We start from the raw sequence: 26,771 nt of genomic DNA, 5'->3' as shown, positions 1-26,771 counted from the left end.
TGTTGCCATAACTCTTCTGTAAACTTCCCAGCTCCAGGGTGTTTTATTAATCCAAGGGCAGGACTTAATGAGTTTTCTTTATGTGAGTGCTTTAATGGGTGTTAGAAATGACTGGGCTTTTCAGAGCAGCTGGAGAAGTGAATGTGGTGTTCGTTTAACAAATTGTGAATCATACAGATAAATATTCCTGCAAAAGCCTCTTGAATCTCTAAATGCATCTGTGTTCCTTCATCTGTTTTCTGAGGTGATTGGGGTTTGTTCACTGCCAGTGAAGTCTGGGTTTTGCTGCATAATTGGCTTCCACTTCCTAAACTTGATTCCACCTAAATCAACCAAGTCCTCTAAAATGGCACCACAAATTGCAGCTAGAGAAAACACAACCTGTGTAAAGGTTATCCTTTAGCAAAGAGGAGAACTCTGTAACCTCTGACATGTTTTGAAGAGGCAAGAAAACAGAAACTTCATGTTAATAATTGGACAGAAGTCAGCGTGGACATGGTTAGTGGTGGAGCTCAGCACTAATAGCTAACCAGGCCCTGCCACAGTGGGCAGGAGGCTGAACTCGGGGATAGACTTGCCAGAAAATGGAACTATGTTTGTGTTGGGAAAATGCTCTTGGGAACAGTAGATGATTGATCACTGATGGAAGTCTTTCAGTGGAGATATTTAAGTGGCAGTAAATTGTGCTCTCCTGCATTTGTGTGGATGGACAGTTTGACACTGACTTTGTGCTCAACAGCATGTCAGTTCTTGTGGTACCTGAAGCTGTTCAGCAGAGAGAACACCATTGTTTGTGGCATCTCTCATGTTTTTAAGATATACACGGGCTAATTAAGCAAGTGCTTTTTTAGAGCTGGCTCAGGTCAGGGACCTGTCCCTCATCTGCTTCCCCTCTGTGCGTGATGCCTGAGGAAGGGTGTCCGTGGGGGTTCAGCTGCAGGGGGCTGCAGGAGGCCCTTGTTTCCCTCCTGTGGATCCTCCTAGGGAGCTCTGTTCCTGTGGTGTGTGTGCCTGTTCCCTGATCCGAGTCCCGCTGAGCTGAGTGTCTGATCCGCTTGTTAACCTGCTCTGCTTGCTCCTGGTGCTTTGCTTGTAAGTCAGGACTCCAGCTGAATGTTTGCTGTCCTTCAGCCTCTCTGCAGATCCATCTCCCATGCATGGGATCCCTGCTTCTCCTTAACCCTCCAAATCTGACTCCTGATCACATCCATTCTCTAATTGTGCCTGGGGATCACTTCATTGGTTGGGGTTTGGATCCTGGGTCTTCTCACCTGGCGATCACCCAGAGCATCATCTTTTGTATCTTGCAAAACCTGAGTTAGGGATCCTCCAACAGTGGGACTTCTTCCTGCCTTTTTTTTTTTTTTCTTTTAAAGATGGTAGGGTGTTTGTGTTTTTCTTTTGTTTCTTTTGGTTTAGTTAATATGCAGAGGTGCCCTCAGTGCAGGAATAAGATGCCACTCTAGTGAATGTTTTGATGTTTTAGAGAAATCTGAGTAGCACTGATAGTGTAGAAAGAGCTACTTCAGTGAGGTCAGAACAGTTTTGAGTTTCTGCCTGGCTTTTTCTATGCTGTCTTCTCTTAATGAATGAATTTTCTTGATCACAATTTGCAAGTTCATTGCCTTTTGTGTGTTAAAACCTCTGTAGAAGCTTGCACAGTGTTACACGGTGCTGGAGAGAATACCAGAAGCTAGATTTGAGGAAGGATTTCGGTGTCAGGTGTTGTTTGTGTTCTTGGGGCAGGATGTGTGCCAGGATGGAGCTCTCCCTGTAGGCAGGTTCAATGGGACTGTTGTTGTGTGTTCTGGGGAGTCCCCTGTCCGTGCCTCCTTCCAGAGGCAGGGCTTTGCTGCGCCTGACCTTCCCCAGGCTGAGAAATCACTGGTACCGCTACCAAAGCTGTGGCTGGCTTTCAGCTGCCTAAAGCAAACACACCGGGGGAAACCTGTGGGAAAGTGGCATTATTTTCGGAACAGGCTTCAAGGAACGGAGTCTCAAGTTACCGTAATTGGATCTGCTATCTTGCAGCTCTGGGAGCTTATCAGAGCAGAGAAGGTATCACTGATACGGGCACCGCTGAACCTGTTTCTGTAGGAGCCTTTCCAGGTGCCATTTTGGTGGCCTCTTGGTTGGTCAAACAGGGTGGGAAAAGCCCCAAACCAAAACAAACGTTTTAACATATTCCTCAGGCACTGCATGTAATGAAGTGATAAACTGATCATCGGGCTGATGCTCCGGTAATGTGGGTCTGCAGGACTTGCCAAGTGGTTTTGAGTTCCCTACATGCACCAAGGTGCTGAGACAGGTTTAAAAAAATCACTTTAAGAATTTATTTTTAAGCTTGCATCCTTATTTTTTCCAGCACAGACATGTCTCAGAACAATAAAGTTATGACTCTTTTCCCTTGTCTTTGAGGAGCTTTAGCAATGCAGAATGAATTTTGTGGGCTATGTACCATTTAGGATGGGAAATGACCCCGTTCAGCAAATTCTCTTCTGGTTTTATTGCTATTGTTGTTACATTATTATTGCTCTGATGTTATTACTGTTATCTGCTCTTAACAGCTCTGACTGGAGTTGAATGCTCCTCATGGCAGGGTTCAGATAAACCTCCCAGAGGTTCTCCTTTTCCACATCCTCCCTGGGAGAGCCTCCTGCTGTCTCTTAACTCTTGCCAACTGTTGATCGCCAGTTGGCACTGCAGGGAACATTAAACCGTGTCCTTTCTCGTTGCAGGAGGAGTCTCGCGTCCTCAGGGTGAAGGTGGTGTCTGGCATCGATCTGGCGAAAAAAGACATCTTTGGAGCCAGGTGGGTGATGTGCAGGGCCTGTTTGATGCCTCGAACCACGGCAGGCTGGGCAGGGCCCCCCAGGGCTGTTCATGAACAGGCGGGCATCCCGCGCCAGGGTGCGTGTTGGCACAGCTGTTGGTGCCAAACACACGCCCGGCCCTCTCCCTTCCCTCAGCTCTGTGAGCCCAAAGAACCACCCAGGTAACAGCTGGGGGAGAAGCTGCTGCTGAAGCCAAAATGAAGCCGAAGCCATTAATTTTCTTTTTTGGAGGTTAATTCAGGCTTGACATTCCTGCTGTCTCAAGCCTAAGCGTGAGGAAATGCTTTACTGCAAATGTTCCAATCTCCTTGGAAGGCTTTTATCAGTTTGAAATTAGTCGTGTCCAATTTTAGCTTTTATTGAAATGACTAATTTCTTAATGTATAAATGAGCCTCCCTGTGGGTTTTCCTGTATTTCTTTAATGATGCTTACAAATTGCTCATTAGCTTACGTATCTTGCTTGAAACTGCATGAAAGCAGCAATTAAAAGTTTAATCAACTTTAATTTTTGGGGTGAAATTTGCAACAAGTGTTCCTTTGGTAGCTGAGTGCAGAATATGGCAAGCCAAAACTTCTTTATTTTCTTTCCCCCAATGTGCTGTTTTGAAGAAGAGCTTTTGGTGCTGACCATAAGCAACATATCTTTGACTTTCAACATGCATGAAGTTAAATCCAAGTGATACTTGGACCGAGTCCTCTTGATGCGGCTCTTAAGTATTGTTGTCTCTTTTCAGAAATTACATCAAATATTGAGGACAAATTCACGATCTTTGCAATGTCTTTTTTGGGAGAAAGAAGGTGAAGTGGCTGCTAAATATTTTAGGTGGCTCCACATTTTAAAGTGAGTTCTAAAGCCATTTGCAAACGTGTTGGAGTTGCAGCGTGGTGGCCCCAGCAGCTCCTGTGCCTCTGCGTGGTGGAGCCGTGCAGGGCTTCCAACTGGGGCAGAACAGTTACCGTGTTCCCATGGAACTGTGAAAGACCAACTACAAGGCATACATTGTGTTTTGCATCTCAGTGGGTTGTCCTGACCGTTTTTAATCAACTTTACCATTATAAAACACTGCCTGTGGGCTCGCAGAGTCTGAAAGCCATTTCTTGCCTGATTAAATTCGAAGGCAGTCTCTTACCAGTGTAGAGCACTGCAGAAACTCCTGGTTTTCTTCTGAAGGCTGTAACAGTAAAGGAAACTCAATGCTTTGGAATTTACTTTTTTGGGGGTTCTCTTTGACTTATGAAATGATTTTGATAGCAACTAAGGATATCTAAGGAGACTCAGGGGAAACCACCTCGTTCTCTACAACTCACTGACAGGAAGGTGCAGCCAGCGGGGGCTCGGGCTCTTTACCCAGGTAACAAGTGACAGGACAAGAGGAACGACCTCAAGCTGTCCCAGAGGTTGAATGTTGGGAAAATGTCTTTCCCAAAAAGATTTCCAGCCCTGGCACAGCTGCCCAGGGCAGAGGTGGAGTCCTGGATAACAGCCTGTTCCCCTTCTTGTACCAATGGCTGCTCTGTCGAGCACACACACATCCTTTGAAGGGAACTGCTTTCATAAATTAATCAAACCATTTAAAAAACTAATCTGGCTCCTAACTCTGCCTCTTCAGTGCTTGCAGCAGTGCAGAATGGCACATGTGCCAGGGGACAGTTGTGCTGCATCCCGGCCCAGAGAGGCCCCGGATGTGGCGCAGAGCTGGAGAGTTGTGCACGGCAGAGCTCTGCAGTGACCGAGTTCCCAGAGCCGCTTGACCAGATGGCAGCTGCTCAAGTAGGAGAGAGTTCATCCTCTGTTGTTGCTTTTCCTTTTTCCAGTTGATTTCAAATGGAAGTTTCTCCAGGGTAGTGGAAATGAACATGCTGGTTACAGAGTGTGGGGAAGGATTGAGAGCTTCCTGAGATCCAAGCTGAGCTGGACTTGGGGAAGGCGAAGGCAGCATCTGCACTGCTCGGTGAGCACTCCCAGCTCGTGCTTTCCCTGTGGAATTAGCGTGCTTTAGGAGAGCTGCAGGGTGCTGGGAGCAGCCGTGGGCAGGTGTTGGGGTGAGCTCAGTCACTGCATCCAGAACAGGCGTGTGTGCCTGCCTGGCAAGGAGGGAATGGCCCCCACACAGGCAGAGGTGGCAGTTTTCCAGGAGCCGCTGTGCCACCCCAGAGTATGGAACGTGCAGTCCTGGGAGTGGCACGAGCTTCCCACATGGAAAACACTCGGGGCTCTACCTGAGGAAAGCCCTCAAAGGGACAGCCAGAAAGGACTTGTGCCAAGTGTATGGCCAGTGAAGGAGAGGGAACCGGGGTGGGAAGGGATAAAAGACTGCTTGGCAGAAATATGCTGGACTAATTGACCTTTTTAATTATGAAACCTTAATGTCGATTTTGTCTCATACAGGTGTGGGAAAGGAGTGTTGGGCTGCTGGGTGTGGGCACAGGGTGGGTCTGTATCCATGAGGGGCTTTAATCATAGGAAGGGGCAGGGAGTGGGGGCTCAGTGAGTCACGGGCCAGTCAGCCGGTGGTCAGTGAGTCCTGCAGGGTCAGAGAGCCCAGAGGCAGCGAGCCAGGGGCCAGCAAGTCACCAGTGAGGGTCACCTGGGGGTCGGGGAGCCTGGGGGATCAACCTGCCGGGGGCTTCCTTGCTGCTGCTGCCTGGCAGCAGAGGGCACCAGAGAATTTCTGCAGCTTTCACCGCAAACCGGCGCTCTGATGGCTTCTGAGGAAATCAGCCTTTCAACTTCTTCACTAAAGTACACAGGGTTTTACCCATCTCCACGTGTTATGTTCTGCAGGCTGCACTGGGGTATGTATTTCAGGAGAAATGCTGGTTATTCAAGGATATGGTCTTGCTTCTGAGTAAGAGGGCTCAGTAATAATTCCTGAAGGTTGTAATGTCACAATGGGAAATAAGTGTCATCAGACGATTGCTCAATAGAAATTGAGCAATCTGTCCTTTGTACGGATAGAAGAATGATAAATCCTGCTCAGTATTTGAAAGGGAGCACCTATATTCAGTCCCTCAGCTTTCCCTGCAGTGATCTGTGAGTTCACCTGTATCTTTAAAAGAAAAAGGGGGCATGTAGATAAAATCTTCTAAGAAAAACCTTTTGGTATTAAATATTTCTTTCATCTTCTTTTGCTGTCATATAAAATCATTGAGGAGAATGGATTAAAATGATCAGCAGCTTCTTCTTTTTATATGTGTTAATTTTTCCTCCTAATGTCTGATATGTTGTAGTGGAAAGGTTGTCCATGTCTGATGGGTGTCTGCTCTCGCCTCGTGTTCACCCTGGGTCTGTGGCACCTCCTCTCACACCTGGCTTGTCCCCTCTTGGGGTCCCGGACCATCCTTCTGTTCAGTGCTTGTCCAGCACGATGGAATCTTGGCACGTTTAAAAGCACCACAGCAATCTTTTTATTCTTTTACAGAAATGACAATGGAACCGATGATCTGTGTAAGTGAGAGTGTCCCCTTGAGTGACAATAAGGCGTGGAAACATGTCAGGAGACTAATCCGAGCGCTGGGAGCCACGGGCAGCTGTGGCAGGTGGGAAGGAGCCCAGGGCAGGGGGCTGAGCCGTGCTGCTGCCCCAGCACCGGCAGCGCTGGCACGGATGTCCCAGGAGGGGACAGCTGGGGCAGCAGCAAACCCGAGGGTGGGGAAGGTGCTGTGAGGGGCCCTTGTGTGCCCCCAGACTGCTCTCTTCCTGCGGCTTTGCCTTTTGTCCCAGCTGCTCACTCAGTGGACACCCTGATGCAGGGTTGGTATTTCCAGAGGCAGATTTCAGTCAAGAATGAGTTTATCCAGGAAGTTTTGTGTATCCCAGTCATTGTGGGCAGAAAAAGCAGGACATGAATGTATCCCAGCCTGTCCTAACTTGTGAGCTCTGTTTTTTAAATAATTTTAAAAAAAAGAATGTATCAAGGAGCCTGAATCTAGTGGCATGCAATTTATTGTTTTGTGTCTGAGGATGGTATCTGAGAGAAGGAGAAGCATCCACCTGGCTACCTGTGCCCATGTTCTAGGGGGTCATAAATTCAGGTCCCTGCTGCCTTTTTTGGCAGAAGGAGCAGTGTGGTAAGGTGGAAAACGTGTGGTTCAGCTCATCAAACCCTCATTGCAGCAGTGAGTAATAGCACAGCAGAACAAAACTGAACTCCCCCTCGCAGCCCCGTTTGATTAGTGTTCTTGGAGCTGTTCTCTTCAGGAATTCGTGTCTGCTCTGAAAGCAGCTGCCTTCTGTTACAGGCAGAGCTCTGACAGGCAGCCACTGACCCCTGTGCACACGAGCTCTGCTTCAATCCATCTCGCCGAGCAGCTTCTGATGACAAATCTCCGTCTTTGGAACCAAGAACTTAGTCTTGGGTGATGACTCATGGCAAATTTCCTATTATCTCTAAAAGAGGGAAGAATTTTCTCGGCTTGATTTGGTTTTGCCTTGGAAGCAGCCCCCACATGCTGCCCTGTGCCCATCCATCCCTGCACTGAGCTCTTGCTAGGCTACTTCAGTTCTCCAACCCAGCAGAAAGCAGTTTGCCTTCTTTTTGGGTGGCAAATGCAGGGGAAGAACACTTTTTACTCAGTTCAGTTGATGGAGTCAGCTCGTGATGATGTCTGACAGGTGTCAGAGCTGATGCAAAGTGTCATTTGTACTGGTGTGGCTTGGAGCTCAGAACATAGATTTGCTGCACAAGTGACTTCATTCAAGCCTAAAATACTATCTAATACTGAAGAATCCCCACAAGGTGTGTTTTCAGGCTGTGGGTATGTGGGTGTCCCAGCAGTGCTGTGGGGACTTGGAGGGAAGCAGGGGGTGCCTGGGGCCAGTTCCCCCCAGTTCAGACCCCTCAGCACCAGGCAGGGTGAACTGGGCACCTTGGGGAGGGCTCCTGGAAGGACTGCACAGACAGGGAGTGATGTACAATGTAAATAATTAAATCTTCCTTCTTTGCTGTGTTTTTCTGTCATTTGTCCTCACGTTCAGCACTCTGCACTGGACCATCCCAAACTTAGTGCCAGTAGTCAGGTGTCGTGAAATTTTCCCTCTTTTTTATTCCCTCCCCTCTCCTGCTGCATTTTGGAACTTGGTAAGATATAAGATACTTTTTTTCTTTAGGACATGTGTAGAAAACAGAGCTTTGCTTTACATTCTAGGAGATTTCCAAGAGGCAAGAATTCTAAAGGATTTGGTGTCTTTACCCTTTATTAGAACCACAGTGCATTAAAGGAAGGAGGAGACGCTGGAGGTGGAGTTTGAGATGTAATTTTTAACTCCCTTTTTCACCCACAGGCACTTCTTCTCAACTGTCTGTGATGTGAGTCATTATCTCTAGCAGCTCTTTGGATAAAGCTGTGCTAAATTTCTCGTAGAGTCAGATGAGGTGCGAGCCTTTCTTTGGGAAATAAAAAACTAGAAGGGAAATGAGAGGCCTGTAAATGGCTCTGGGATTTGGTATGCAGAGGTGAGATTTTGGGATGCTTAGGCACAATGGACTGCAAGTTTGGCTTTGCAGAGAAGGCTAAGGTAAGGTTTTGTTTTCTTTTCGGACTCTGATGCTCCTTTATTGTTGGGCTGTTGGTCACTTGGTGCTTTGCTTTAGTCACAGGGCACGAGACTTGTATGACAGCAAGGTCAAAATCTTCTTCTCTTTGAGAAGAAGTCCTAATGGATGTCACTTGGTGCAGGCAGGAAGATGAGCCCCAGAAGGCTCATGCTGAAATTAAAGCTGATGCGCTCTGAGCATTCCCTGTAGTTGTTTGCTGTGTGTTCTCACTGTACTGCTCCCTTCCTCCAGTGCAGGAGTGGGGAAAGTCACCAGGGGAGATGGCTAGTGGGATAAAAAGATAGTGGCTCTAAGAGATTCTGCCTTGGGACATTGTTTTCACTACTCTCTGTAAAACTTCTTAAGAAGTATCTCATTATTATTCTCATCTTCTATAATGATGCATATTTTGGGCTTTGTTTCTCACATCTCTTTGAAAGTGACCAAGCAGAACACTGGATTTTTTTTAAATTCTTGGAACTTTTTAAGCCCTATTAAGTACATGCACGGAGTTGTCTCTAAGTGTGTTTAAATGATTCTGACATTCTCAAGTTCACAGAATTTCCTCTTGTTGGGGAAGGGGCAGCACGAAGGGCTTTCTTACAGAAGCAAAACAATCCTGAGCAAGGCTGGTTTCCTTTGGAGCAGTCAGGCTGCTCTGACATGTGCAGTTTGCCCGTGTGTGTGACAAGCCTGGCATGCACACACTTGCATAACAGCGATACTAAATTTTGGGCTTGGGGAGGCGGTTTCAGCTTTTCCAGTAAAAATAGAGCCACGTAGGCCTTAGGAGTTTCATTGTTCTTTCACGTGTGCCTGTACTCTCCTCCCCCTTCTTTGGGAGCCTAAAATAAGTAAATAATACATCAGGTCACTGGCAAAAGCTATTTGGAGACTTGCTGTCAAAGCTGTTTCGAGGATTTAAAGCAATGCAATTCCAGACTCAAGTGAACAAACTTGAGCTTGTTCTATGCATGGGCTCCAGTTTCACAGTGCTATGAAGTAATGTAGTTTTAAAAGGATGCTTTGAGGGTTTTTGGGGGGTTTGGTTGGGGTTTTTTAGGGTTTCTAAGTCATCAGTGCTTTTGTCCTCCAGAAGAAGAGCTGGAAGCTTGTCTTTTCCTGCTGAGGTTCAAATGAAATACAATAATTATATATCTACAATTGCTTGAGCTTTATGAAAATACCAAATATTGAGAGTTGGCGAAACCATGGCAAGTAGCTAATTCTGAATGTCTGAGAGATTCCAGAAGGTCGGGAAAAGGATTTCTTAAGACTTCAGATTGTTTTGTTGGCTGTTGTTCTGCCAAACTCTCTTTGCACTAACTTGTGATTAGGATTAACATAACTTTTCTTATTAACATCATTTTCTTAGGATCCCAGTTTATTCTCCAGAGAACTGTTACCAGCTCCAGGGTTCTGCTGACCTGAGCAGGCACTGACTTTCTCTTTAGGTTTCAACCGATCATGTCAGGGTAGATCAGATTTATTGGTTTTAATCATTGTTGATTTTGTAATGAGGAGCATTATGGTAGGTGTTCCACAAATCAATTCCCATTCATCTCCATCACCGGTATGATGAGGACTGGGCTCATTTCTCTTTGCAAAACCTGACTTTGAAACCTGAATGCCTGATAATACATATGAATAAACCCACTGGCTTCTGCTGAGTGATGGCATTGCCAGATGTAAGAAATGCAGAGCAGGAAAGCAATAATTCATTTTAATCCCCTCCTTTTAGTCACTCACCTTCAGGGGAGAAATATCTGGCAGGTACAACTCCAGCCTGATCCTGTCTGCTTTCTCTGCTCAGAAGGTCCCCCTCACCTGGTTGGTCTGTTGGTTTTTCTTCCTGCTCTCAGCACAGGTGTCCTGTTTGTTATTGTATCTCCTGGGTCATCGGGATTTGCTTCTTGTAACACATCTGCAGATACTACTGCGAGTGGGAAGCTGGTATTGCCTCCCCTCTTCTTGTCTCTATCATTCCAATTTGGGCATGGGTTTTCCAGGGATTTTTAATGCACCACGTGCTGTTATTTTGTTCTTCTGCAAATTTTCTTCAATTTTACTGATTCTCATGTTACTTTTTTCATGTCTTCATGCAATTTGATGGCAAATTCCTTCTGAAATTCTCTTTGGCTGGACAGATATAGGCCATTAAATCTCATGTTTTCTTTTGCAGTGACCCGTACGTGAAACTTTCCTTGTATGTAGCAGACGAGAACAGAGAACTTGCTCTTGTGCAGACAAAAACCATTAAAAAGGTATGTGTATACTCTGTTTAATTCCACTGCTTTGGAAATGCTAAGAACACTGGAACACAATTGTATAACTTATTACAACACTAATTGAAATAGTTGCATACATGTAGAGCAACCAAATAATGTGGGTTTTTTCAAAATATTTTCCTGATATGGTGAATTTCAAACAGCCAGATGACAGAAGATACGCTGTGAAAAAAGCCCAGGAGTGTTTACCTTTTTAATTAGAAACAAAATTGAATTTTGTTTATTTTTGTAATTTCAATCCACACAAATAAAAATTTCACTAGGGGATGTTTATCATTATCAGGGCCCTAAGATTTTAGAAGGATTTTTGTTTTTAAATTTGCTGGCGTTGCTGGCAGAGAGGAAAAAAGTCATAACCTGTATGGAAAGTAAAGGAAAATGGTGAGTTGTCATTTTTATGAAGATGTCAACGATGGCTCATTGAAATCATTGCTGCAAAACAGAATAGTGGGGAGGATTTTGTTGCTGAAAATACAAACTAAACTGATGCTGTTCTGAAATCAGGACATTAGGTGTTACCTGTGAAGGTGGAAGGAATTTCTGCCAGTTCCCAGACATTTACCAAAGACTGTGCTGCCTCATCCACCAGATTTCCCTGGGCTCTGTGTTTGGGGCTAAGCAGCATTCAGGATTAATGGTTATTGGTGGGCAGCAGTGTCCTCAAATTCAGTGTTAACCCACTAAATTACAGGGGCCCTCTGTTGCCAGTAGCATTTGATGAATACAAGTGTTTAAAATGTAACATTGTTTTCCTTGTCCCCTCATTTTTTATTTATTATTTACTAAATCCATTTGTGCTCCTTCAGGGAAAAGAAAGCTGCAAGTTCCTCTCTGCCCCCAGCCCCGTCCCTACCCCTCTTTCATTCACTTGCCCTTTTCAGTGGCCTTTTCCTCCGGGGAGTATTTGCTGCTCTGCTAGGACATCCTGTGTTCCCAGTTTCTGAGGGATGCAGTGCAGTCACCCCTGTGTCCTGCACGGCAGGAATCCACTGGATCTGTAACAGGCAGTGAGATAAACAGCCAAGATTCCCCCTCTGTGCTGGAGCAGAACTGTGGGGGCTGCAGAGCCAATTTGTCCTGTCAGCTCTGCTGGTGAATCTCTGCTGTGGGAGAGCATGAGGGAGTGAGTTGGCACGGACACAAAACCATCGGACACGTTGTCCAATTGTTTTTATTCTTGCCCACATTACTGGTTGTAGTTCTCATCTCTTTTTTTATCAGTTTATTATGTCATGCTTGAGCTCCCTTCAGATTGCAATCTACATGCACGTTGTATTCTGTGCATTTTAGGCAGCTTGTTAAAACAAAATTAAAGTCCTTGGGCTGGGGGGAGATTAGGAAGAGTATCATACCTATTCCAAAGAAATAACCTTTTATTTTGTTCTTTTTTTTTTCTGTTTCATTCACAGTATAAATCTGTTCCTGGTTTTGTAGCCTTAATGTTACTCTTGTGTTGAAAAAATACTTTTTTTTTATATTTGTGTTTAAATTATTCTTGATAATGAAATGTCTCCAGGTTATATTTCTATAGGTTCTCAGTGATTTGTCTTTTACTCATTAAATCCTATTTATACTTAACATCTATTTTAAGATCATCTGACTCAAATATCCTCCCACGGTTGGTTTACTCAGTAGAGAATTTCTAGATAATTTGATGACACTATTGTTTCAATCTTTTTTTATTACATGTTTTTATCCTTTTTTTCCCCTAGAAAAATGTCACTTGCGTGCATGGTTTGATTGCAAACTGGCAAACCTAAAGAAACTTCAGCATGTAAATACTGTTATTTCTTTTACAGACGCTGAACCCCAAGTGGAATGAAGAATTTTATTTTAGAGTAAGTCTCTCTTTACTTGCAGTCATTACTAGAACATGCACAGTTAATCTTATTTAAGTTTGTTGTTTATGTGTTTACTTAAAAACCCATGCACTTGCTGTTGTGTTCCTGTAGGGATGGAATGCTCAGCAGGAATTGGCTCGAGGTTATTTACAAACACACAACCTGAGATTATACAAATGCCAAGGGCAATAACTTCGGTAGTCAGTTGCACAAAGTATTTTTCCAAGGAAGACTGATTGAATTTTCCTGCAGCTGCAGCTTCCACAAAAGAAAAAACCTGTTAGTCCTGTCCTGTTTGCTTTGGTTTAATCACTGCCTAAACTAGTGCCCAGATACTGTTATTGTCCAGTGACATTTGGCTTTTCTTGCAGGTGAACCCAACCAACCATCGGCTCCTGTTCGAGGTGTTTGATGAGAACAGACTGGTGAGTGCTTGTCTGGGTTGTTGTACTGATCACAGGGCTCCGTGGGACACAGCTGGTGGAAATGCAGCAAAACTTAAAGGTGTTATTTTATCTGCTGTGGGAGTGAGTGTGCTAAGAACTAACTCGTTCAAAATTAGAATCAGAGTTGTGAAGATGCTTTTATTAAAACCAGAACAGCATAGAAACATCTGTGTCTTCCACAACCCTCCTTTTCCAACCGGTTGTGTTTGCAGAGTGAGAAGACACTGAGCTGATTATTTTAGCTCTACCTGGAAATATTTATTGTCAATACTTGAATGGTTTGTATTGCAAGGACTTTGTTCCTTCTTGTTGTTCCCAAGTCACCAAAGCACACCCTGGCTCTGCAGGACGTCCTTGCCTTTCTACTCGCAGTCTAACCAGAGAAAATGAGGTGCAGCTTCACCGTGGGCACAGAGAGAAACTGTCTGTGGGTAATGTGCTTTAGCTGAAAAATAAAGTAAAATAATACCAGCACTTGCACCTCCACAAGGCCATCTCCAGGACTGTCACTGTGTGGAAGCTGTTCATGTTCCTGTTGGCTCATGATCTGTGGAAATCAGTGGGGGATTGGGCCAGTGGATGGGTCTGAGCTTCCATTTTCTGGCTTTTGAGAGCAAACTGCTTGCGAGCAGAGGTTTAAATGTCTAGATAGGGGATTGATCCCCCACATGCAGATTTTCAGGGCTGTTGACAAAGCTGAGGCTTTCCAGTTCTCCCAAAAAACAGTTGTCCAGGCGCCGGGATGGAGCTGCACTTCTGGCTAACAAGTGTGAGCACCCGCCACGTGTGAGTATCCTCAGAGCACTGAGTATCTGCGTTGTAACAGCTCATTTAGGGTGCTGGGTGTGTCCTGCCCTCCTCCCGAGGCCCTTTGGCTGCGGGAGGGTGTCACTGTGTTCTGTGCTGGTGCCACGTGTGGTGGCACTGCTGACACCCTCGCTGGCACCGAGCCAGCAGCGGGCACTTTGTGTGCGGGCGCTGGGACAGATCGGAGCAGGGGGACGTGCAGTGCCTGGCTCCGCTTCTCCCTCGTCTGTACTGCCTGGCAAAGCTGGAAAAGGAGCTTTGTGTCCTGCCATCGTGCGCATTCCTGCTGGTTTCACTGCGAGAGCTCTTTGCCATACGTGGAATTTCTGTAGCTACTCCGAGGGGCTGTGCAGGGGAGTGCAGGTTATACTGAGCTCATAGGGACAATGTGCAAGTTGGAGCTTTTTCAAGGCAAGGAGTTGGTTGCTGAATCGTGTTAGGAGCACAGTTAAAATTGAAAGCATAACTCTGCTATATTTATTCCAGTTCTGCCATGGCAGCCCAGTGCTGAAACGCACCAAAAGGGGACTCTCGAAAGAAGTTCCCTCATTTGCATGTGGTGTTGGCTTCAACTTTGAACACGAAGGGGGAGTGTTTTTGTTGCAGTTAAATTTTTGTGCCCTGTGAATGTGGTTTAGATTTACAGCAGTGCCGAGCACGCTCGCAGCCTCAGTCAGCTGCGAGAGCTCTCCCGCTGGGGCTGCTCCTCTCTGATGGAAAAGGAGCAGCTGGGAAGGTGCTGTTTCAGGCTCTTGCTGGCATTAAAAAAAAAAAAAGGAAAAAACAAACCCCCCACCCGCTTACATTGGAGAGGGGGAACCAGGCCACGTGACTGCCGCCATCCTACCCTATGTCACCGTGTGTAGGAGCGCTGACTGCTCCTGCCCAATCATGCCTGGAATGCTGCTTGCCACTTGGGCTATTTCTGCTATCTGTCGCTCCCAGGGCTGCAGTGCTAACCGTTTGGCAGATGGGACACTTTTCCTTGGAGTTTATGTCTCTGGTTTTTAACTTCTGGCGGTGCCCGAATTGTTGCTGTTCTCCCTCTCCCCTTCTCCTCTCTGTAAAACCATGGCCCATCGGCTGCGGTTTCATTTTGGCTCCGGGAGAAGCAACACAGCCCCCGAGTCGGAGATCCTCGACCGGGAGAGGGAAGATGACTTTTTCCTGGCGTTCCACACGCTGCCAAGAAGGAGCAGCCCTCACGCGTTCTCCCGGCTCGGCGCGGACTGCGGCGACGACGGCGACTTGCAGGAGGTGGGCTCGCTGAAGAGGAGCACGTCCATGTTCATCCCGCAGCTGCTGGGCAGCGTCGAGGCGCGGCCCACGCGCAGCTCCTCCGTGCAGATCTCGCTGCAGCGCAAAGCTGCCGACGGCGACAGCGGGCCCCCCGAGGACGCCCCGCCCGGCAAACCCTCGGACTTCGGGGAGCACTGCGCGGCCCCTCCGGAAAAACACGGCTCTGCTCGGAGCAGTCCGCAGGGGACTCCCGACAGCTCTGCGCCTGGGCCAACCGAAGGGTCGGGACAGCAGACAAACGGAACTGTTTGCTGTAATCACCGAGTGTTTTGTACCATCCCCTCCAATAACCAGGGCAAGGAGGCTCCATCCGCCGCCCAGCGAGACGAGGCGAGCGAAGCGGCTTCGGGTTTGAACATCAGTGGAGTGAGGATTCAGCATCGGGCTTCGAGTGCGGACGTGCCTCAAGTTACTCTGCTCCCCTTGGGCTCGGAGGCTCCAAACAGCGCTCCCAGCCCTGAACCCCGGCGTTGGTCCTTGCAGCATGTGCCAGATCTGTCAGCAAATTCAGGGAAAAAGTTCTTTGTTCTCCAGTTACAACAACCGCAGAGCAGCGGAGCGGGCGCAGGGGGCGGATGTAACTTTGGGTTTACTGGAACAAAGGGGGACAGATTGGTCAGGTATCCTCGGATACGGCTGGAAAGGAGTACTTCCTACCCTGTCCAGCCGCCAGCAGAAGGAATGAGCCCCTCAGCTGATGGGCTGGCTTCAGAACCGCCTGGGAACGGCAGGAACAGGTCAGAAATACCTAGAAGCAATTCGGTAGAGCGGATTCCTCAAGGGCAGGGATGCTTGTTTAAAATCAGGCCAGATCAAAACACGAGGCAGCAGCACTTCAGGATTCTTGTCACCCGTGGGCCCGAAGAAGGTCAGGGTGTCGGGAAAGACGGTCGTGGCACCCCTGGTCCCACAGCAGCCGGCGCCGCAGTAAGTACAGTGTGTGCTGTGCCATTGACACGCGTGTGCCGGGGACACGCGTGTGCCGGGGACACGCGTACTGCCTTCCAGAGCCTGCTGGACTGGAGGCAACTGCAGCACTTGCATGGTTAGTGCTGGAATGTTCTGCGTTTCTCAGGACCCAGCCACGAATCATCTCTGTTTCTGATCGAACGTAACTTTGCTCTCAGTTGTGATTACATCCAGTGTAGTATTTTCAGAGCCTACTGTCACATGTTTCTTAATTCACTGTTACGTCAGCTGGAAAGATTTTTGAAAATCGCAGCATTCAAATGGCAAATTATGTGTTCACGTTTAGTTGGGTGAGACCTTCAGGACTCTGGGTTTAAAACCAAGTATTTTGGCACGCTCTAAGTGTGATGTATCCACGTGTGCACCTCCACACGCTTTAAAATACGTATTGTAGTGCAATAGCAGGTAAGACCACGGGAATCTTAGGATAATTCCAATCAAAATACTGACTTAGATAAGGTTAGATAGTTTTGTTTTTCTCCTTCTGGAAATGCAAAACTCACCATGTTTCTGTGTGCCACAAGTCGTGATCCGAGTCGAAGTGGCTGGGCACAGCTCAGTAAGCAGTCTTGTTTGGATTTGCCTTGATTTGGTGTTAAGATGGCAAAATTAACTTTCTGGGTTTGCTTTGTTGCAGCGGGTGAGGATTGATGGCTGATGTTTTTCAGCCACCCCGAAGGAGGAATGAAACTGAGGGGTTTAGATTAGTCATTTGCTTAAATTGCTTCGCCGTGCAATCCAAGCCGGCCCACTTGAGTTGCCGAGCTCGCTGGGGGATGCTGTATATAGCTCTGCAGGCTCCAGCTGTGGGAACAGGCACCGAGGGGACCTCGGGCTCCCAGGCACTGAAACACAGCACAGAGGCAGCTGCTCCTGCAGCAAGGCCAGGGATGACTCTGCAGCTTTCCCCTGGAACAGCTCGTGGGCTCCGAGTTATTCCAGAGTGACTTTCTTTTGAGCTCTTCAGTGGGCACTGTGAGTAGAAAACCACAGAGTATCCCTAAGGTTTTATTTCAAAAGAGTGGAATGAAAAGGAATCCCTTGCCCAGTCCAGGTTTGGTTTCAGGCTGTGTAAGGGAGCAGTTTTGGTCAGGAGTGTGTCGTGTCTTTCCTGTCAGCCTGAGAACATCTCAGCAAGACTATTTGGAAGGCAGAAGCTTCACTGCGTTTCTTCTTGATTTCACTTGCTGTATGCAGTGCAACATTAAGTGTTCTAAATCTCATTCTGAAAATGAAACAGGAAAAAAAAGGTATATCTGATTTTCCCTTTCCTATTTATTATCCCTCGTTCCTTTCCAAAATCAGCTGTTCAGGGAGAAGCACCATAACCAATTGTAGAAGCAGCTCCAGGATGTCAAACCGAGCACAAAAGCAGCAGAGGTTTGTGCAGATGTGCCCCAGTGTGGATTTCCATACCAAAGATGTGCTTTGGTGTTTCCAGAGGAGAACGAGAAGGTTGTTCCTCCGTGCTCTCCGTTTCCCACTGAGGGACTCAGCCCACAGGGCACTGCCTTCTGTGGGGCAAAAAGCCTCAGAGGAACAGAATAAGTTGAAACCTGAACCTTTTTTCGTGGTGTTTGTCATCTTTGTAGTAAGCCCAGAAATATGCTGGGTAGAGGTAACTGGCTGGGCAGGATCCGTGGGGAGTGTGGGGAGCGGAGGCGTTGTGGTGGTGCGGGTTTTGCTTTATTTTTCAACACAGAACATTCCCTGAGAAGGTGCCTTTTTTAGTCTGTCCCACAGAAGTAAGTTTGGAGGATCTGTGATGCCACTCAGGCTGCGCCTGAAATATCTGATCTCTCAAGCTGAGGGGAGAAGTTGCCATGGTTTACAGTTTGCAGCGTGAAAAACACGAAGTGTGGAGCGTGGCGGTGCGAGGGGTTGGGGTGTGTGTGACTGATGAGGGCTGGGAGCAGCAGCTGCTGCAGCCGGATTTATCTCGGAGCAAACATCCGAGCGGGCGTCTGCAGTCCTGCTGCTCCCAGGGCCCGTGACCTTCCAAATAGCTGCTCTGGGAGACAAGTGCTCTGGGGCACGCAGGATGTGTTTCATTACCAGGCAGTGTGAAATGCTGAGGAAAGGCTGAGCTTCTGTCTAATTGTGAAAAAGTGTGTTTGGAAGTCTTGTTGCAGATTGGTTTTGCCTGGCCTGGTATTTTGTGTCGTGCGGTGGAAGGTCTGTGTACTGTGCATATCCCACATGCTGCCACTGGTTATCACTGGGGGCTGTGAGTGCAGAGCTGGATCGGTGGGAAACACTTCAGAAATGGCATGTATTGGCCAACTGTTGGAGAGAGCTGACAAAGGCATCTTTGTTGGGAGCAAAACACAACGTGCCCTAACAAAACGTTGCAGCAGTAGGACTCAATTCTATTCAGTTAACGAACAGAAATGGCACCACTGGCTCTTTCACAGCTCAGCTCTTCTCTCCTTCCTTAGAAATCATTTTAGGATAAATGTGGTTGTGAAAGTACAGAATCGTGCATGCTCCAGAGATACCAGCTGGGATTGGGATGCATAAAGCAAAAAGAGCAAGCTCAGATAAGGGGAAGGGCCTCGGATAGTGGGAGGCCTCTTGCTGTCACTGGATGGACTTGAGATGTGTCAGTGGTGAGCTTTGTGTTTGCTCTGGGGTCATTTTCATCACCCAGAGCAGAGCAGAGCCAAGTGTGCTGTTAACAAAGCTGTGCAGGGGAAAGGCAGAGCTGTTGGCTGGAATCCTTCTCCAAAATTAGTAATTAGCCACTGACAATTACATGACTGCAATTGAGACGAGGAAAAATATTTGCTCTTTCTCAGAATCACATAATAACATATTCTAATGCATTATTATATTATGAGAGCATAGAGCACCGTGGATCTTGACAGTTTGTTTTTCGGGGGGATGGATACTTTCTTAGTCCTTCCAGTCCACTCACCATTTTCCTTGGTTTCAGTGACATCCCTTAAGCATAAAAAGGTTGTTGGTAACCCCTTTGTACCTTTGTGACATCCTGCAGTTTGGAAAAGAATTCTACCAGGGCAAAAGTTGGCAAAGAATAGATAGTAATCCATGCAGCAAATTGCTACTACTAGGCAAGTTTAAATCCTTGACCCATCTTTTCTATCCCACTGGGAGAGCTGTGGGTGGAATCTGTCTATTCGTATTGGGGTTTGTTTATTTGGGGATTTGAGCTCAGAGACAGCAGGGCAGTGGGTTTGCCAGAGGTGATTGTTATTTGGTGGGTGATGCAGCTCAGAGAGGGATCTTGGCTTTCTCCTCTAGAGCTGCCCTTCTTGCCTGTGCCACTGCTGTGCTCCGTGCCCAGCCTGTCACCAGCTTCATTTACATCACCTCCTGGAACTGGCCCCACGCTGGGACATTTTTAGCAGTGCAGGTTCTCTTGCAATTCTGGAACCAAGTCTGAATGTCTGAGAGCTCCAAGGAATAAACAGATAAAAGTGGGACAAATCCTATTCCTAAGGAGCTTGTATGCAACTGCTTAGCTGCCTGTCCTGTATTCCCATGGATGAGAGTGGAAGCAGCAGCCACTCCACTGAGATTGGAACTGAGCCTTGGAGACTTCCATGGGATCATGGAATAGTTTGGGTTGGAAGGGACCTTAAAGCCCACCCAGTGCCACCCCATGCTATGGGCAGGGACACCTTCCACTGTCCCAGGTGCCTTCCACTGCTACCTGGACTCTTAACAGGCATTTCTAGAAGATAATTCATGTAGCCCTTGGCTGGAGGTTTGCAGTGGCTCAAATGAATAGTGCTGTGATTTTCCTGGCTCTACACTTGCTCTGCAAGGAGTGCAGATGGGTATCTGGAGAGCCTCTGGTCTCTGCAGATAAGGACTCTGTTGACAGCTGCAGGTAGAGGATGATGAATTCCAGCCCTTGGGTCTCTTTAGCTTTCATGTTAAGGACAAAATCCGTTCTTCTCTCCTCAACAAGAAATCACCTGCCCCCCTTTTTAATTATCGTCTCCATCAGCTTGCACATCTGTCCTTAAACATTCTCACTGCTGAGGAGGGGGCCAGGCTCAGACCCAGGCAGAGCTGGAGCTCATTTGCAAGAAGGGAAGTACCAAGGGCCAGAATGAATTTTGCTTTTTCCTCTTTTCCCCCTGTGAGTGGAGCACAAATAGCACATGGCCAGTAGTGTAAATGAGCTTGCAGAGTCAAGAAATTCATCTGTAATGGAAGTGCTGACACGGGTTTAACACTGCAGGTGCCAGCCAGAGCTGCCTCGCTGCAGATCTGGCCCCACAAAATTACAGAGAAGGAACCAGAGAGAGTCTTGATTGCTTTTTGTGCTCTTCAGCTGCTTTGCTATTTGAGAAAAGCTGCCAAGTAATGACGAATTTTTGGACCGTGCGTGTTTTATGCACGTAAACAGAACACAAGTTCTGCACATGAACAGAAGTTTTTAGTTCAGCAGCTGTTCTAAAGCCTAATCTACCCTGCTGAGTTGCTTTCCAGGTTAAATCTCGTTGGAAAATGTATTATTGCATATGTTCATCTAAAGTCCAGTGCTTTTATCTGTCTTTGCATCTACCAGGATGGCATTGGGAGCTTCCAATAGTCAGTAGTTCTGTACAGACAAATAAATTAATACAGCCAGCAGTATGACCAGGCAGCTTTGTGTGTCCCAAAGGGATGAATAAATCAAAAGGGTGTGTGGGAGAAGCTAATTCCAGAGCTAAAGGCAAAGGAGGGAGATGAGTTGTGCAAATTAAATACAGAGCGTGCCGTGTACTGAGGTGTGAGTCCAGAGCTGTCAGTGCAGCTTCCCTTGCAGCCTGGGCTGGAAATAACAACTTCCAGCCTGTATTTTATGCATTCCAGGAAAAGAATAAGAGAACATCAGCTTTGTTGAGAGGTGGGAGTTTTTTCTTTGGTAGGAGGTTCAGCTCTAAATGTCCATGGCCTGACTGGCCTCATTCTCTGTTACTTGTTGAAGTCTGATATTCTTAATCCTGCTACCTAAAGAAGGGGTTTGGATGGCAGAGAATAATATGTAATCATTCTTTAGAATAAATAAGGCAACAGGAGCCTACTTAGTCAGCATTAGGTGTAGTGGTGAATGTTGCTCTGTGTGCTGGAGGCTGATTGCAGCACTTCCAAAGGCTGGGCAGGGCTCAGAGCAGACAGATCACCCTTCAGGGAGGGGGCACAGCTGGGAGCTGCACAGTGGGATGTGGTGCCCCTGGCACAAACAAATGTGTTGTTTCTAACCTTGAAAACTGAGCAGGTGTCAAGATTCTCGGTCTCAGCAAGGAAAAGGTGGTTGAAGATGTGTTGGTGTAGATGATGGTTAATTTACAGAAATTAGGACTAGTTAATGTCCGCCAATCAGCATGTCAGTGGCCTCAGCAGGAAGTAGCTTTCTGTTCTCCCTGGTCAGTGCACAGCCATCTCTCCCCTCACCTGGTAGAATGCAGGTCAAGTGTCAGATAAAAGTGACCTTTAGGATTCTTAAATGGATTTGGGTTTTTTTTCCTTAACATCGGGAAAATCATTAAAGCCAAACTGTTTTGTCCAATATTGCCAAGCATAATGCCTTCTTGTGCCTTAATGTGCTTCTGGGATCAGCTGGTTGAAAGAATGTACTTAGTACCTTTGGAAAATTTGGGCTGAATAAATGTCAGCGTGCCTTGCCTGATGCCATTCTGGGATCTCATTTCCCTGCCTCCAGAGCCTTTCCTGACTTTGATTTCCCTGCCATCCATGTCTGTTGTTTAACCTCAGCCCACATACCTAAAGCACTGCCTCACAGTCCAGATAAACACGCTGATGGTCCTGATGTAACAGAGCTGGCTGCTTGGAAAAGGTGCTGCTCCCGCTCATCCCTGGCAGTTTATAGGACACTCACAGGTGTGAGCTGCTGCACTTCTCCAGGATGGCTGAGGAGCACTGGAATAGTTTTAGGGGGAATATAAATCCCCCTAGCACGCTAGAGCATTTGTACTCTTACAATACTTGGCTTTTCTGGGGGCTCTATTTCTTTATTGCTCTCTGCCAAGAAAGCACTTCAATAGAAAAATTGGTCAGGACAGAAGTGGAGTGAAACCCCAAAGTCTGAATACATCCAAAAGTCTGAGTTGCTGTTGACGAGGAGAGGAAGCAGAAAAAGTAGGACATTGCTTAGAGCAGAAGGAAAGGTAGGATATAAGTAGATTAGTGAAGAGGAGAGAAGGAGTGTAGGTAATAAAAGATCTGTCACTGGAATAGCTCCTGGTGTTCACAGCACAAGGCAGCGTTAATGAACAATTTACCAGCTAATTACCCTCTTTAATTCTGCTTAATATTGTGTAGCATGGCAGAGCTTCCCCAGCCTCCCTCACCTGCCTGCCAGTATCTGCAGGAGCAGCTCCCAGCTCCAGGTGCCCTTCCCCCTGGAAATGCACTCCCAGTGCCCGTGGTGTGGGGAGCTGAGGGGCAGCAGCGCTGCAGGGGAAGGGAAGGGAAGGATGTGTTTGCATGGGCAGGGAGGGCTGCTCTGGGCACCCTCCCCGGGTGGGAGCAGTGCCAAGGATGAGAGTTGGAGCAAATGAAGAATTTGGGGGCCTCTCTGCAAGTTCCAAGTAGTAAAATGCAGCTGTTTGTGCTTTGGAGAGGCACCAACCCCTCCTCCTGGGAACAATCCTGCTGCTGCAAAGCCTCTGCCCTCTGCTCGCCCGCTCCACCCTGCTGGCCTCACATCTCCATCCGCTTTCTCCACTCAGAGTACCATTGTTCCTGGAATCCTGTGTGCCTCTGAACTCCTCAGCTCTCAAGGTGTGCAGGTGTTTGTGCTGCAGCTCTGCACGTACTCAGGGTACTTCTCTGCTGCTTCAGAAACCAAAACCTGACACGAGAGGCCCTTAATTTCTTCCAGTATTTGCTGGCTCTGTTACTCGGGTGAGGAAGCTTTGAGGGCTCTGAGCAAAGACTTTCAGCAAGAGTTCTTTGGAAAACTGCTCTTGGAGTGCTGCCCTTGTCACAGCGCGTGGGGTGGGCGGGTGAAGGTTGGGGCACAGGAACGACCGCGGTGCCACGCGTCTGCCCGGTGGGTTGGGACACGTGAAGCGCCCTGGCCACGGCAGCGTTTCCCAAGCTCTGTGCTCCTCCCCGAGCTGCAGCTGTGGGGCTGTTGTGGGAATGCTCTCTTGGCATCCCAGGCTGGAATTACACGGTTTGCAGAGGGCAGGTTTGTCTGTTCCGCCGTAGAGCAGATTGTTGTGCAAAATGTTTGGAGCTTAGTGGTGCTCACTGACTACTGCCTTGGGAATGTGAGTCCATCCCACTGTGCCTCACTGTTCTCTTGGGGAGTTACAAGGATAAGAAGATTATTCCATTTTTGTTTTGAGAGGGTTTTTTGTCAATAATTCCTTCATTTCTTACAGAACAAGGGACAGAAGCTGTCGTAACAGATTTGCTCTCTATCTGTTCTTTCACTTCTGTACACTGATTTTGTTCCTGTTTTCCTCATCCTCTCATTGCTCAGGCCTGTTTTGAGGGTCTCAGGCATCAGCTCCCTCCTCCTGCCAAGGCTACTCCTTGCCCTCTGCCCTATTTGGTCTGTTCAGTGGCTGAGGAAGAACGGATTCCCGTGTTTCCAGAGGCATTGGTAGTGCAGTAATACGAATTCTAGCAGGTATTCCCTCTTGTCCATCACAGATGGAGCGTTTGATAACTGAGGGTGAGGAAGCAGCTGCCTGTTTGCAGCCCTCCCATGTCATACCTTTAACTACCAGAGGCCCTTTCCCTGGAATGAATGGAATAAGGCTTTAACTGGCTGTCTTCTCCCTGACATTGTCCAGAGGTTTTTTTGGCTGTTACTCGTGTTTCAGGAATATATCAGATCTTGGCATAGGTGCCCGGTGTTGTTTTTTTGTTTAATGTTTAAATAAGCAGTGGCAATGCAAGAGAAGTAATTTAGAATTTGAATAATTGATGTTTATGTCCTGTGGCTTGCTTAATCTGTTTAAGAAAGGATCCAGTTGTGGTTGTCCCTGTGTGCCAGGAAGGAGACTTTTTTTCCCTCAGCTGTGACGATCTTGGAGCAACAGTGCCTCACGTCGGAAGCTGCAGCTCAAGGCACGATGTCTCGGCTGTGCTTTGGTTCCCAGGGTCTGCCTGCCTTGTTCCCTGGCTCTGTGGTGTTGCAGATGGGGAGCAGGGACGCAGGGCTGTGTGTGACACACCTGGAGCCCTGGGTGCAGTGCAGGACGGAAAGTGAAAGTTGAGAGGGAAAGTGTCAGGGAAGCTGAAACCCGACGCTGTTGTTGTGTTGAGCTTCCGGAGGAAAAGCCGGTGTTTGTTTGTTCTGGTACCAAGGAAAAACAGAGGATTGTATTTAGGAAACAACCCCCCTGTGTGTGTGGTGTGCTCTGCCTGCACTTGCACATTTGCAGTAGGGAAAACTTGGGTTTGTTCCGTGGTTACATCGTGTGCCTCATCGTTGGGCACAAACCCTGGGTACCTTCAGGGGGGTGAATTCATTCCCATGGCAGTTCCATGGAGAGGGAACCTCTGGCTGTGTCTGAGCAAGGTGGGGTCAGATGGTGTGTTTATTCCATTAAACCTCTGGGTTGTCACTGCCCAGGGGGAGAGAAGAGCAGGGCATGGGCTGATAGCACCTCTTGTGAATTCCCACCTTTTGGGAAGCCTTAGGAAAAGATGAGTGCAAATATTTATAGCCAGGTTGCAAAGATCCACTGCTAAAATGTGGTAAATTGCCATTATTAGCAAATGGAAAATGGAATTTTAGTTGTGCTTGGGAAGTGGGAAGTGCTGCTGAAAATATTTTGCTTAGGAAAGGAGCGGTGACAGTGGCAACTGAAATTTTATAGAAACGAAAAGAGATTTATTGCAGTTCAGTTAATAAAGAGAGGGAACTATTGCTGAAACTTGCCAACTAAGAACTTAATTTTAGTATTCCTTTCATCAAATGATAAAGGAATATAATAAAATTATCATTGTAGCTTTATTCATATGAATGAGATCAGGGGGTTGATAAGCCTGAGGTGTAGAAAGACATCTCTGATGGCTAATTAGTATTTTAAGGTTTTAGTCAAGAGCAGTTAAAGACTAGTGTGTGTTACCCACCAGGAATGCAGGGATTTGAAAAGTTGGGAATTAACCTGCTTGTGATTTATTTAGAGTAATGAACCTCATCAGGCCATTTCCACCTGGGTAGATCAGGCTCTAATAATTCAGCCACATGGTTGTGTACTGAAAAGCGACACAGGGTGGTTGTGGTGTCTGAGAAGGGGGTGAGTATTTTACTTTAAGGCATTAAAAACCCAGGTAAATTCACTACAGGGATTGTGTCAGCCTGCTCTGAAATTAAGCAACATCTGGACTGGAACGTGGCATCTGTTTTAACAGTGCCCAGAAATAGCACCCACCGATTTTCAGGTCGGGAAGCTGGGAACATCCTGACCATCTGAAAATGCCAAGGGAGGCAACTGTAGGTGGGTGGGGTGTTATTACCCAGCAGTGGTGTGTGGCCAGGGGCCCAGAACACCTCTGACAGTGCTCCAGGCTCAGCTCTGCACCCTTTGGGACCTTTGAGCCTCTTTTCCTCTTTGCTTTTCCTTTCTCTGCTTTTTCTGGCACTGAGGACTTTATCCCAGGCTTTTGTTTCGGGCTTTGGGGAGTTATCAAGTTGCAGCCTCATTTTTACATGCATTTGTCTTGGGAGTGTCACCTTGTCCCCTCAGTGTCCCCTGCTGAACAGTTGTTTCACACTGTGAGGCACAAGTTTGGCACAAGTTAGAATTTCGAGGTGCTTCTGTTGTTTTTTACTAATAACACTTAATGAGGTGTTTCCTCATGCCATTGCCTTTGCTGATGGCTGTCTTCTAATATTGATCCTTAATGAAAGCAGGAGTAAGATACATGCAAACTTTACTGCACAGGAAAACTGAACATGTATTTACTCTGTTCAAAATCTGTTTTCTTCAGAGCAGTTGATATTGGAGTATCTGTATTGAAGCAGGAGTGGGCAGGTACTTGGGATTTGGCAATATTAAGGGAGAAATGTGTTAATTCCCTAAAAACTTACCAGGGCATACTTACCAGGTTGTTTTCGGTCATTTCTAGGAAGTCCAAAATCTGTAATGAAAAATCTTTGTCCTACAAACAGCATTCTTATGATGTTATCACATAAAATATGGATTTTAATATTTAACTTAATGCTCTGCTATGAGAAATATGTAAACTTGGCTCTGGAGCAGCAGCACGCACTTCCTGGAATTCCATGCATGGTGTGGCTATAAATAGGCAGCAGGTTATTTGGGAATCACTGGGGCTGGTCTGGTGTCACAGAGAAACCGTGTTTTTGGAAGAATGCAAGTTCTTGATTTTGGGAATTCCTGTCTGAGTGAATCCCAAGTGTCCTGGAGCACGGACCAGCTCCTCCCCATGCCGGAATTCCCTGTGTTCAGGGGAGCCTTGGGACTGTCCCCTTCACCAGGACACCGCCTGGGGCTCCTCAGGGCTTTTGGGGAGTTCCTGGGCTGGTTTGGGGGATTCCCCCCGGCAGGATTGTGTCCAGCACCACCACACGGAGCCTGTCTGAGTGTCCCGGAGAGGTGAATTATGACAACAAATAATGACAACAATAAAGGGGTAGGAGCCAGCTGATTGCTGAAGTAATGGTACTCAAACATCTTTGTTTGTTTCATTGTGACTAAATTGTTGTTTGTATTTTTTTTGTTTTTCTGATGTAAAATTCCTCCTCTTTCTGCCTTTTTTTTTTTCCTCTCGTGTGACCAG

At 47.1% G+C, this 26,771-nt stretch overlaps 2 protein-coding genes across 8 annotated transcripts in view; both read left to right on the top strand.

Annotated features, from left to right (window-relative positions):
- NEDD4L (NEDD4 like E3 ubiquitin protein ligase) overlaps nucleotides 1-26,771 on the top strand; it is a 64,596-nt gene that overhangs the window by 17,542 nt on the left and 20,283 nt on the right. For all 7 annotated transcript variants that reach the window (XM_050329984.1, XM_050329986.1, XM_050329987.1 and 4 more), the window contains exons 2-5: nucleotides 2,739-2,812; nucleotides 10,555-10,636; nucleotides 12,460-12,498; nucleotides 12,873-12,926. In XM_050329984.1, the coding sequence (XP_050185941.1) occupies nucleotides 2,739-2,812; nucleotides 10,555-10,636; nucleotides 12,460-12,498; nucleotides 12,873-12,926 (249 nt within the window). The remainder of the gene's footprint in view (nucleotides 1-2,738; nucleotides 2,813-10,554; nucleotides 10,637-12,459; nucleotides 12,499-12,872; nucleotides 12,927-26,771) is intronic.
- LOC126647611 (uncharacterized) lies at nucleotides 12,933-26,765 on the top strand. The gene has a single exon (XM_050329992.1). It carries the CDS (start codon nucleotides 14,826-14,828, stop codon nucleotides 16,101-16,103), a length of 1,278 nt encoding a protein of 425 aa, XP_050185949.1. The 5' UTR covers nucleotides 12,933-14,825; the 3' UTR covers nucleotides 16,104-26,765.

The sequence above is a fragment of the Myiozetetes cayanensis genome, unplaced genomic scaffold (assembly GCF_022539395.1).
Source record: "Myiozetetes cayanensis isolate MyiCay16 unplaced genomic scaffold, myiCay2020 scf4, whole genome shotgun sequence".
NCBI classification, from domain to species: Eukaryota; Metazoa; Chordata; class Aves; order Passeriformes; family Tyrannidae; genus Myiozetetes; species Myiozetetes cayanensis.
The sequence above is the reverse complement of the archived record's forward strand: the minus strand, read 5'-3'. Positions and strand labels throughout refer to the sequence as shown.